A 12,768-nucleotide genomic window follows, 5' to 3' on the forward strand; every position below is an offset into this window, starting at 1 on the left:
CTCCGCGGCCGCCCTCCGTCCGCGTGTGGCCTTCGCGCCCTGGCTCCCGCGGGGGAGCAGACAGGGATGCGTGCCGTCCCTCAGCTTGGGGTGGTCGCCTGTCGCCTCGTGGGTTTTCTGAGATCCGCGCCTTCACAGGGACGTCCTGTAAGTGCTGCTAGGCTCTTCGTGGCCCCTCTGTGTGACGGTGCTCCCCTGGCCACGGGGCTGCGGGCACCAGGGCTCCCCGCTGGAAAGCGAACGCCCCCAGCCCAGGTACTGTAGCTCGAGGGCACGCACCTTCGGGCCACGTAGACAGCTGCCCCTTGTCGCGTGTGTGCGCGGCTCCCGCCTTTGTCCCTCGCTTGCAGCCCGTTCCTGCTGCTGTGCCTCTTCACGCGCCCCGGCCCTGGTGGCTTCTGTGGTGGCTCCACGCGCCCGGCCTCTGAGCACATCTCTCTGGGGCACAGCCGTGCCACGCAGGCTCGCCTGTGCCCCCTTCCCAGTCCTGGGTTCAGCCAGCTCCATGGAGCTCTGGCTCCTTTTCGTGGAAAACGGCGTTTTGAACCTGAAATCCGGTGCTAGGCCTGCTCGTCGCCCTCTTGTGGACAGTTAGTGACGTGCGTGTAGCTCCGTTTACTTCAGTGACCATCCCAGAGACACCCCCCCCCCATACCTGCTGTTCCCGCCCAAACCCAGGGGGCTCATCCTGGCCCTCGCCCCCTCCGTGTTTGCGACCCGCACCTCAGGTGTGTTACCGGGTGGCTACTCAGGTAGGTAGGTGACGTCCCCACAGCCGTGCCCTGCCCCGCACAGACCCCTCCGCACAGGGCCTCCTCTCCACGGCGTCACAGGGCGCTGGCCCCGCCCCCTCCCTGCCTGGGCGCACCCGCACCCCCTGCGGACGCCCCCTGGGGCTCTGGGAAGCCCGCTGGCGCATAAGCGCCCCTACCTGCCTCAGAAGATATGGTTATTTTCCATAAAAGCTGTTAATTTTGTTAACATGTATAGAGTTTATTATCGTCACTTTTAACCCATTTCCTGTTTGCCTTGAGAATACTTGGGACAGTGGCGGCTGCAGCGTTGACCCCGATATAACTCGCGGATTTCAGTCCTAACCTCACCCCCAACATTTGCCACCAAATATCTCACTTTTATTATTATTTTCGGATCGCTCTAGCATAGCGATAGTCTTTGGAAACAAATGACATCATTCTATTTATAGCATTCCGATTTCAGTAGTGATTTTCCATTTACAAAGTATAATTCTCAATTGCCGAAAATGTCAAATCCTAGGTAACTTAGCATTCCTACACGTGATTTAAGTTAATGCTGGCAGTGAGCTGTACCTTTTTCTAAAAGAAGGGTTAAATAAATGAACAGGCATGCATTTTAAAAACCGTTCAGTTTAATTTCTATTTTAATAGTCACGGTTACAACAAAACAGCTTTGTGAGATCCCCAGAATGTTTTTAAGAGCAAAGGGGTTTGAGTCCAGACAGTGAGGCCCCTGCCCCACGGTCGCTCTGTGCCCGTGGTGACCCTGACCATGGCCTCGTTCTGGGGGCCTCGCCGTGCCAGGTGAGTCAGCGCAGACATTCTTGTCCCCCAGGGAGGTCCTCTACGATGTCTCGTTCTGTGTCTTCGCTGAAAGGCCTCCCCCTTCAGAGGGTCACCCCTCTGTGCTAGCTTTAAAGAGGCCATGGGTGAAGGTGACAAAGGTCAAGGAGGGCGTCTTAGGTAAGACACAGAATGGGCCTGGCGTCACGGAACGGCCGAGACCCGAAGAGCCCTTTTCAGAGGTGCCTTCACTGCCGCCCCGTCGTGCGGGTCTCGCCGTGTCTGGAACGTGGGGAAGCACTGTGCTGGCCCCCTCGAGGCCGAGCGGCATTCCCAGCCGCTGGGAGGCGGGAGAGGGGGCCACCCCCGCCGCACTCTGCAGTACCCCAGCGTCAGCACCGGCCACAGCACTCGGGGTGACAGCCTCGTTTCGCTTTGGACGGGAACAGCTATGCAGGAGCAAAGCCAGTGTATTAGGACGGGCACAGTGCCGAGGCTCACAGGCAGCATAAATTGCCTCTTTATTGCACCCAAGGTTTTTACACCCCAGGCACGTGCGCTAATTCAGTTCAGGATGGGGCTGGTCAGCTCTTAAGGGCACGTCCAGAGGCCCTGGAGTGGCCAGAGGCTTCTGGTGGGGTCCCCCGGGGTCCACATGGCCTTGGGTCAGTTTTCCAAGGGAACAGCCAGTGGAAGGTTGCGATCAGGAAGTGTGATGCCTTCGAACTTCCTGTCTGGTTCCCGGTGGGGGGTTTTCATGTCGCCTGGCACACGGCCTCTAGTCCGAGGGTCACCGCTCAGGTTTCTGAGAAGGACGGGACTGGCCAGGTGGGCCGGGCCTTTGTGCCCGAGGCTTTAGGGAGTGAGGAATGGGTGGGGCTGCAGAGGTGTTTAGCAGCCGCCGACCAGACCCTCGCGGGGCCTGTGCCCGTGTCACCGGGGGTGTAGGCCCTCAAACGCCGTTCTCTCCTCCCCGCAGTTAGAGCCTCTTCGCTTTGCTAGGCCTCAGTCCCGCGCCGCCCCCTCCCTGAGCGCTCTCGAGGCAGTGGCGGGCGGTGGGGCGCCCACTGCAGGGTGCCGCTCTCTGGCCCCAGCCCTGGACGAGCTGCCCAGCCTGTGACCGTCCCCTGGACTGCAGGCGCCGCAGGTGCTCACTGCCGCAGCCCACCTGGGCGCCCTCGCTGTCTCCGCCCGCTCCAGGAGCGCCTCCCGCCGAGCTCTGCGGTCCCCTTGGGTTCTCGCTGTGCCGCGGGGAGGCACGTGACTCGGGCCCTGCCCTCAGCCTTCACGGAGCTGTCGCCCGCTTCTCGTCTCCCCTCGGCGCCTTACCTGGAGCGAGGCGCTCTTGCGGGATCAGCTTGCCGGCCGGGGCGCGGGGTGGGGCGGGCACGTGGCTGCTGCTGAGAGGCGGTGGCCTCGGTGCCGGCGCAGTCGAGGGCCCCTCCTGAGGGCTTGTGGTGGCAGGCGGTGTTCCTTCCTCTCTAGAGTGCGTCAGCGGAGGGGTCCCCGGCAGGGCTCCCGGACGAAGGGCGATGCGCTGCCGCGTTCCCCGTCAGCCCCGAAGTCACAGCAGTGCGCGAATGGGGCAGAAAGCTGGTCCGGGGGTTTCCAAGACGGGGCGGGGGGTGACGGGAGTGGTGACAGGCTGGTCACAGAGGGAGGAGGCGCCGCGGGGGACACCTGGGGCGCGGACCTGGCTCTCTGGGGCGATGCTGGCGTCTTGGTAGAAACACACAAAAAGGAGAACCTCATTTTGGAGGAACGCTAAGCTTTCTGCCCTCAATTTCGTTAGGACCCTTCTAGCTGTGAATTACTCATTTTATAGCCCGTTTACCCTTAAGCTATGCGTTTATGGCGTGTGTGCGTATACCATTACGAGTGCCATTCTGAAGTGTGCTACAAATCTAAAATCGTTGCAAAAAAGTGTACTTCCTTTGCCTGCCTCTCACTTCTACTCTTAAAAAAACACCACATAGACAAGATTTTGGGACGTTGAATTTATGGCGACTTCTGTATTTGGTAATGTGCGTACTTATTTTGAAAGACACGTATGTTAAAATGGCCAGTGCGTGGGTTTCTTAAATTGCTGATGGACAAACGGGCAGATTTAATGCTTTGTGAATGTGACAAACAAACGCTCATTGGGTGACGTCACTCCTCTCATGCAGGTGCAGGACGGCTGGGGTGCACGTCGACGAGGCCCTGTTTCCTGCAGCCAACGCCCCTGCACGCTTGCCATACCTGAGCAAGAAAAAGGCAAGTCATTCGTTCTTTTTCACATTCATGTGGAGTCATTCGTTTTTTTTTTTTCATTCCTAGGAAATAGAACTTAGGAACATAGTTAACCGTTGTCTTAAGTATTCCTCTTGATGGTATTGTTCTTTTCACACAGCATTTTTTACTTAGAGATTATTTTAACCCTTCGAATGCTTCAGTGTAGTTTACAAGACGTGGGAGAGGCTGTAATTGGCCAAGAGACAACGGAAAGGCGCCGAGACGAGCAGACGTTCAGGTGCACTGCGGTTGCTGCCGGACGCACTGTGTCGGGCCGCGGGCAGTGCCCGTGTTCTCTTCAGCTGTGAAATCTGGAAATCTGCAGCACAGACATCCAAGTGTGGAAAGTCACTTATTTCCAAAAATCTGCAGTACATAAAAGGGCGCTGCTTCCATTCGAGGAGTCTAGTTCACATTTGGGCTATAGCGTTTTAGATTTTTGTTCAGAGACTTAATTGTGGTTTCATTATTGGAGAGTAAAGTAGTTTACTGTGAAACGTCCAAGTCACACTTCCACATGAGAATCCCTGTTAGAGAGAAGACTCAGAGACTCTCCAGGGCCATTAGACGCAGGAACTGTACGCTCCCTGTGGGCATCGCCAGGTTTTCTGCCACCGGAAATCAGATACCTGACGACCTGTGGTCTCAGATAAGCCCTGCTGTGGTGGCCAAGCCCCCGTCCATGGTCTCCTCCGGTTCTGGGTGACGTCGAGCGCTCAGCAGTCTGTTTATTCCCCTCTGACATGCTAAGCAGCAGCCGTCATTTTAAGAATAAAGTGTTTCTTTTAAACACATCAGAAATACAAGCATATATATTTCCACCGTAAGACATTTAGCAAACACATTGTAAAACATGAAGCAAACATGTCTTGATTTCCTTTTTCACAGAGTAAGCAGTTTTCGATTTAACGTGGTGCTTGCGGATCGGATGGTCAGTGCGTGTGTGTCATGCTCTGGGCATGCTCAGTCCCCAGCTCTGCGGGCCTGCGGCTGCAGAGCAGCCCTGCTGGTCCGCTCAGCACACGGCGTGCAGTGCGGGCGCGTGGGCGGTTCCGTCTGCCGGCATGGACCCTCCCGTCGTGCGGCGCAGCTCACTCTCCGTCATGTCTGTTTCTGTCGTCCCCTAACAGTCTGAGCTCTGATTGCTAGGATCTTTGTTTTGAGACCAGCGCCTGACACGCAAGGTTTTATTCGCTCATGGGATGAGCAGCTCACTGAAAGAGCCACACACTAAACCGAGAGCTACCTGGCCATAAGCACTGGTTCCCTTAAGGTGGGGACAGAGATGGTTGGGCCGCGGCCCAGGTCGACACATGTGGGCTGGCAGCGTCAGCCTGAGTCCCGAGAGAGGCCTGGACGCAGACATCCCTCTGGGCTCTGGGGGTGCGCTCAGGTGCGCCAGGTGGGTGAAGGCGGTGTGACACTCCGCTGTGTTTGTGGGGGTGGCGGCGCCAAGCGGCGCTGCCTCAGGAGAGAGCGGGGACGCTGTGGGCGGAAGCCGCCTTCCTCTGATGGTCAGACGAGGAAGTTCACCCGACGCTTTCTTGAGGGCATTAGCCTGGGGCTTCGTGTTTGAAGTTTCTTCATTTTGTGTGTATAGTTAGTTTTTGGTTTTTACTGGCTGAATGCAGTTACTGTGACTTAAAGACAGTAAGGCAAGATTAAACAACATGTGTTTCTTTTTCTTTGGTAGTTCTAAAGTAATTGCTTTTGTGTTTTATTACCATGTCATGATTTTTGTAGGGTGGGAAAATAATGTGAGAGTAGTAAAAATAAGGAAAGAGAGACTAATTTTATTTAAGAACTTCCATGGAAATTAAGAATGCTGGGATACAGAAAATACCCAGAAAACAGCTACTTGTACCATCGACCCTTTATTCAGTCTGAAAATTCTGTCTGTATTTTTTATAGCTACGTAACAAGAAGTAAATATTACCAATTCACATAGTGCAAAAAATACCTTTTTTAGGGAGGTTTATTGTTAATGTTACAAAAGATAGCTGAAATGTACACAGAGGGTTAGTACCCTGTCTTGCACATTTGCAATACCGCATTATTAATTTTTATGTTCTGTTTTTGCACAGCATAAGTGTATGCAGCCCAAAGATTTTATTCCTAAAACACCAGAAAATGACAAGAGACTTCAAAAGAAATTTGAGAAAATGGCTAACGAGCTGCAACGGCAGAAAACAACTCTCGGTGAGCCACGAGGTCATCGCGCGATCCTTCGCAGTGTTCACGCATCCAGTTTGGTTTCCCTGACGACCAGTGGCGTCCAGGGCGACATAGTGGAGCGGCCGCAGGGGTTCTGGCCTAGGACGTTGCCTTCCCACTGGTCGCATGGTCCTCGGCGAGCACGGCACTTCTGCATCTGCTTCCTCGTCTTTAAATGGGGCGCGGACGCCTGCTGCGTGGGGTCTGGGACAGGTCGAGTGGGTAATGCACGTGCCGTGCTTAGCACGGGCCTGGCACGGGGCCACCGCTTGGCCAGTGCTGGCCAGCAGCCGTGGTGGCCGGTGGTGGTGGTGGAGGTGGCGCTGGTGCCGATGCGGCGTCGCCGGGAGCAGGTGGTGATGCTGGGGGCGGGGAGGGGGCAGTGCAGTCCTTAAGAGGAATCACATCGTTGAAGTAGGAAGGCGTTTTTCGAGCTTAAAATCGGATTTTTGTTTATTTTCAGATGATGACAGACCTGCTCTCTTATTTGATTCCAACGGTTCACTGATGTACAGTCCCACGATTAAAATGCACAGCGGCCATCACAGCGCAATGGAAAAGAGGTTGCAGGAGATGAAGGAGAAGAGGGAGAACCTCTCCCCTACCTGTAAGCGCGCACGCTTTATGAGAGGAGCGTTCTGCAGGTGGCCTGTGGGGAGCTTTCTCTTCTTTTACCTAGATGTTTCAGTCTATCTGTCCTGATTCTAACAGTTTTTAACCTGTTTCAGAGTAGACTTCGCTGCTATTTTCTTTCAGAAACTTCTGCTGCATTAGTATCTTTAAACACTTACTGGCTGCATAGTGTTTCCCAGGTTGAGCTAAGACCACTCGCTGTAGTTACTTTGTAATTTTTAATGCCTTTGGGATTTTTAAATTAAAAAAAAAAAAATGAAATTGATCAGGCCCCCTCTTTTGAAAGAATTTGCTTTAGATTAAGTACCTAACGTATCAGTTCTTCTATTTTTTAAATTTTTAATTTACATAAATACATTTCCATGAATTATCTACCTAGTGATGGTTCATGGTGACAGTCCATCTTGGTTTCTCTGCCCCTAGGTGATCCACATTTTAAGTTAGTGTGTTTTTCCAGATGTTTCCAGTGCATCAAATACCTATGCATACATGAAAAAGATACAGGCATCTCTGTCTTTCTGTGTAGAGGTGTAATTTTTTATTACCTAAAGTGGATCATGGCATACCTATTCAAATATTTTTCTTTAAAGTGTCTTGGAGGTTTTTTTTCAGGTCAGTAGATGTGGACATAAGCCTTTTTTTTTTACTTTTCCTTTTTTTTAAAGATGCTGCAAAGTAGTCTGTAGTTCTGATATGAAATTCATCTGTTAGTGCATATTTTTCTAATTTTCTTTTATTAGAAATAATGCTGCAGTTTTCACTTTTTGAAGTACATGGTGTGTTTTTTTCTTTTCTTTTCTTTTTTATTTAACAGTGTTCTATCTGTGGACTTAGGCTTCCCGCCACTTTTTGCTGTAATGCACTAGTGGACGTGCTCCTACATAAATCTTTATGTTCTTGTGTATTTCATGTATTTCAATAACATTAATTCGTAAGGCAGAATTTTTAATTTTTGATAGTTACTGGCAGATCGTCCTTCGAAAAGCGATTGCTCTGTTTTACCCTTTGCTGGTCGTTTATGAAAGTGCTAGTTTCTCCCGCCTGGAAAACCTGACTGCGTTAGTCTCGACGTCTTTTTGGTCTGGGATAAAAGACAGCATTCCTTTGTGTCGTTTGCTTCTGAGGTCGCTGGCGAGTTTGCCCGTGAGCTTGAGCACCTTCCCGCGTTCTTGACCAGGGCTGGCCCTGGCCGTGGTGTTCGGCCCTGGGCTTCATGTGTTATCTCTGCCTGTTCCAGGTCTGTGTCCAAATCCATCCAACATGTTTGCTTTTGAGATTTATAAGAGCTTTTGGTGCATTTGTCACACCGGTCACTCGTACGTTGCAAACGTTTTCCCCTGGCTCTCCAGCATGCAGCCCAGGGCGCCTATGTGGTAGGCGCTCAGTGAGCATGCCGTTGAGTATAGTACACACAATCTGCTGTTGGGCACTTAACGTGCAGCGCCTTCTGCGAACAGAAGCGTTGCACTTAGTGTAGACAGATCTGCTCATCTTTCCCCTGGCACGCGGAATTCCTGCGATGCTCAGAACTCCTCCGCCACAGGGTTCAGAACTGTTCCGCGTTCTCATCTAGCACTTTCACAGTCTATGTCTTTAAGGTTAGGTGTCATCTGTCCTGAATTCATGTTTGTGTGTGATACGCCGTGGCATCTCTTATCAGCTAAGGTGAGTTTGGCTGTGTGGGACATAAGCAGAACCAGCGGCTTAAAGCAGACACGGCGCCTTGCTCCGTCAGGAGGGGGGGCGGGGGCGGACAGCGGGACGGCCGGCCCACGGCGTCGTCCCCACTCTCGGCCCCGCCTCTCTGCTCTGTCCTCCTTGGTGCTTGGCCTCAGCGTGGAAATGAGCCGGCTGCCTGGGAGCAGCCCGGCTCGGAGTCCGTCCAGGGCGCTGCCGAGGGCCACCGGTCAGGGCTCAGGCCCCTGGCTGATCCTGGTCTTGAGCTGGATGCAGCATGAGCTCAGAGCTCATGGCCGCAGAGCTCGAAGAGGGGAACAACGCTGGCAAGCCGGGAAGCGTCGTTTCCGGCCGTGTTTGCGCTCGTCCCGCTCATTCGGTTCGTGTGACGAGCGCTGGCGTCCACAACAAGTGGCCGAGGGGCACTGCAGTCGCGCCAGCCTAGGAAGAAGGGAGCAGAGTACAGGCGGCTGCAGGAGGCCGCTGGCGAGACCCGCCAGCCCTCCTCGGGGCGCGTGGCCCTGGTACCGCGAGGGTTCCGGTGGGAGGCGCCCCCGAGCGGAGCTCCGGGGCAGTGCCGTTCCCACACTGCAGCTCTGTCGCTTAGCTGCATCCAGCACAGTTTAAAATTCAACAGCAGAAAATTTTATATTGTCTTGCCTTCCTCATTTTGGTTTATTCTCATTTTCTAATTGTTAAGTTTTCTCAGGAAAACATCTTTTTGATTCTCTTTGAAAAACATCTTTGGATACGAGACCAAAACAGTTCTTGTTACTGGTCCGTTGTAGGCAGAGCCTTTGAAGATGACGCTTAGGACATATTTTTTTAAACCTCTGATCCCCTGAGAAACCTGGGCTTCTCGGCGGCGACGCTGTTGACGCTTCGCGCTGAGAAGTTCCTTGTCGGCATGCCGTCCTGTGCCTGGCACATGTCTGCAGCACCTGTGGCCTCTGCCCACTGGGTGCCAGCCAGCAGCATAGCTCACGTCCCCACTGCAGTCCCGACACGTGACGCTGGGCAGTGTCTGCAGACGTCCCCGGGTGTCTGCTGGGAGCCCAGAGTGCCCCGGTTGAGGACCACGGCTCTGCTTACGGAGCGACTCTGCTGGCAGCGTCTGGGGAGAAGGCCTCGACTGCCGACTAGCTCACAGCGTGTGTGCTTCTTCGTTGAGCTTCTGCTGGTTCCGTGCAAGATGGCTCTTCACTATCCTTTCTAACTTTAACTGTCCTGTGTTCTGCTCCTTTTTCGTACTCTGATTTATATAGGTGATTTTTCGCAATTCTCATTATTTGTAGTAGGTTTCCGTTCCGTAAGAGCTTTCGTGCTTACTGTTTGAAGTACAAGGCGCGAGCGTACACGTTTATCGTATATGAGGGTAAAGGGAGTGGGCTTTCTATTGGCGTAATCTAAAACATCAGTGTAGTATCTGAAGAAATGTTTCGATTGTTTTCAGCTTCCCAAATGATTGAAAAATCTCACGATGACCCGGTTAACTTTTCCTGCGAAGCGTCTTTGAACATTTCACATGATATTTTATGTTCAGGTAAAATTATTTTTTGTGTTATATTTAAGTGTTGAGAATATTATGATTTCTTCTTATGGAATTTTGATAAGAAGACCAGTTAGTTAAAAACTAGAATTAATGATTTCACACTGAAATTCAGTATTGAATTTAAAAAAAGGTATTATAATAAAATTATGACATGAGAAATTATACAAGTTAAACTCCTTTTTGGTTCCTGTGATTTTTCTCCGAGGCATTTGCTTTCTTGGCACAGAATCAGTTGTTCATTATTTTTTTTTAATTCTTGTGATCTTAGGTGAACTAACCTGCACAGTTTAAACTGCAGGACAGAGAAGAGTAGGAGAGCTCAGGAAAAATTGTTTCACGGCATGTGTAATGACTATCTGGACGTGATCGAATGGCATCAGTGACATGCTTGGATGTCATCAGAAACACCCGGAGTAGCTCTTCTTTGCTAATGACAGTGCTTAAAAGGCATCACTTCACTCAGTAGTCAGCTGAAAACTACTTTTAAAATTGAAACCGTGTTTAAAAATTCATTCTTCATTAATATTTTCCAGATGAGTCTTTTGCTGGCGGCCGGCATTTATCTTTTGACGACCTTTGTGGGAACTCGACGTGTGGGAGTCAGGAGAGGGGCCTGGGAGGATTCGCTGCTGCAGCCACAAGCGATGCGCATGGTTCCTGGCCTGTGCCCAGGGCCAGCGGCGCCCGCCCGTGGCCCTCTCCCGGGCGCCTCCGCCCCCTGACCACGCCGGAGTCTCTGAGTGACCCTTCGAAGGGAGAGGTACAAGGGCAACGAGGTCCTGCGGGTGGCGCCACCGCCGCTGTCCCTTCCAGCCAGAAGCCGTCCGGGGGAGTGTCTGAGGAGACGTCGGGTGAGAAGGGGAAGGAAAGCTCGTGTCCTGTGTTCCCTGCAGCCAAGAGCCACCGTGCGGGACAGTCACAGCCCAGGAGCTCCTCGGCGAAGAGGAAGAGAGCGCCAGAGCTCGTCAACCTGCCTGGGCAGGAGAGGCCGGGCAAGAGGAGGCGCGGGGAGCCCCCTGAGTCGGAGCCGCGGCTGCGTGAGTTGGGGGGCTGCGCGCCCGCACCCGCCATGCAGACGCCGGGCGGCGGGGCGTCTTGCCAGTCCTCCTACGATGACTATTTTTCACCCGACAACCTGGAGGAGAGGGGCGCAGAGGCCCGTGTGGGGCACCTGCTGTCCCCAGGCCCCGCTCTGCCCGGCCGCAGAGCCAGTCTCTCTAAGAGAGGGCGAGCAGGCGTCTTGGCGATGTCCAACCTGTCCTGCATTGGCGGAGACCCCAGGGCGGGGGACGTGACCGATTGGACCACGAAGGCCAGCTCTGCTCTTCAGAGACGGGGAGGGGACACGGCGCCCGCGGAGGCCCCCGCGTGTCAGGACGGAGGCGGTGTGGGCCCTGCCGGGAGCAGCTGCCCTCCTGGGGCCACCGAGCCGGCACGGAGCGCCCACGGAGCCCCAGGGGCCCGGGCTGACGAGCCGCCCGCGGGAGGGAGCCGCGAACACACGGAGGAGCCGGTCGGCCCGGAGGCCATGCGGAGGGAGGATGCCGCTGGGGGCGTGCCGCGCCCGCCCGCAGGTGAACCTCGCGGTGAGCGTGAGCGCAGTGGCGCAGGCGGCTGCCCGGTGCCGCCCTCCCCAGGGGGCGCCCGCGGGGGTCTGGGCAGCGGCGCACTAGCGCGGGCGTCACCGTTTGCCGCGTCTCCGTAATTAAAACGCTTTGTTCCCGTTTTAAAACTGTAAAGATCGCGTGCCTGAGACTCGGTGATAAATTCTTTAGGGCCACCTGGCTCCCCACGCTGTGGAACTTATAGCCTCGTTGGTCAGATCCGCGTTTCTCCAGGAGAGTTTCCGTGCCTCCTCTAGGTGACAGGGAAGCGTGGCGGGCAGTGTGCGCGGTCGGCTGGCCGGACGCTCCCCGCGTCAGTGCGGCCTCTGGGGTGGCCGCCGCGCCCGGAGCGTTTCTGAAAATCGCGGTTCGTGACAGCTGTGGGTTTCACAAGGGAGATCAACGTGATGTCAGCCCTTGATTTTTTAAAGAAAAGAGAAGGTGTGAAAGAGTAAATGTGGAAATACGTTATCAATATTTCTTTTGGAGAACCTTTGGGTAGTGTTAGCTTTCAAAAAATAGTTAACATTTTTCCTTAGGTAAGTAGCTCATACCTGGCCTTTTTCGATTTATTTATTTTGCTTTGAGTATATCGTTTAAATAAATTTTTTCTAATCTGTAAATCGTAGTCATTATTGATGAACTATTTAATTGTAAAAGAAGCAAAAATAGAAAATATTTTGCACTTTCTGATTTTAAGCACAAATAGGTTTCAGCGATCAAGGTGCAGAAATCTTGAACTTTGATCATCTTTACCTAAATGGGTAAAGATTGGGCCAACTTTTCAATAAGATCAAGTTTATTCTTCATTATTTCTCTACTCTTTGAGTGGTTTTAACTGCCCTTTTCCAGAAGAAAAGTTATGGGAGTTAAAAATAATCATAGATGTATTACCTATCTTTTCCTTAGATATAAACGCCCCCAAACCATTTAACAAAAAGAATTAATTTTGTATGTTTTAACCTATTTTTTGTATCTTAGCTTTCTGAAAATACATAGTTTGAGAAGAAACTTCATTTTATATTCTCTTCTGCTTAGTTTGTGTTTTCAAAATATTTTAAAACATTAACCTTAAAGTTAATTTAAAACAGTGGACGTGTAGACGTTTTTGGTAGTTAAGAGTTTCCTGTTCTCAAAGCTTACATTCTCCATTTTTATCTTGTGTGCTTCTAACATTTAATCACGTGCACACACGACGTATGTTGAAAGACGCCGGTTTCAGACCGTGCGCCGCACGCTGAGAACCAGTGGTGTCAGGAAGGCGTGCGATCGTCCT

The 12,768-nt window shown here is 52.5% G+C and overlaps 1 protein-coding gene across 13 annotated transcripts in view; it reads left to right on the forward strand.

Annotated features, from left to right (window-relative positions):
- Window positions 1-12,768, forward strand: part of MCPH1 (microcephalin 1) — a 156,862-nt gene that overhangs the window by 14,313 nt on the left and 129,781 nt on the right. For 8 of the 13 annotated variants that reach the window (XM_036228987.1, XM_036228985.1, XM_036228994.1 and 5 more), the window contains exons 4-8: window positions 3,707-3,794; window positions 5,897-6,011; window positions 6,490-6,633; window positions 9,790-9,879; window positions 10,422-11,474. In XM_036228987.1, coding sequence (XP_036084880.1) covers window positions 3,707-3,794; window positions 5,897-6,011; window positions 6,490-6,633; window positions 9,790-9,879; window positions 10,422-11,474 — 1,490 coding nt within the window. Of the gene's footprint in view, window positions 1-3,706; window positions 3,795-3,832; window positions 5,215-5,896; window positions 6,012-6,489; window positions 6,634-9,789; window positions 9,880-10,421; window positions 11,475-12,768 lie in introns of those variants that run through there. The other 5 variants (XM_036228990.1, XM_036228997.1, XM_036228986.1 and 2 more) reach the window with 4 other exon arrangements.

The sequence above is a fragment of the Rousettus aegyptiacus genome, unplaced genomic scaffold (genome assembly GCF_014176215.1).
Source record: "Rousettus aegyptiacus isolate mRouAeg1 unplaced genomic scaffold, mRouAeg1.p scaffold_m13_p_11, whole genome shotgun sequence".
In the NCBI taxonomy this organism is placed as follows: domain Eukaryota; kingdom Metazoa; phylum Chordata; class Mammalia; order Chiroptera; family Pteropodidae; genus Rousettus; species Rousettus aegyptiacus.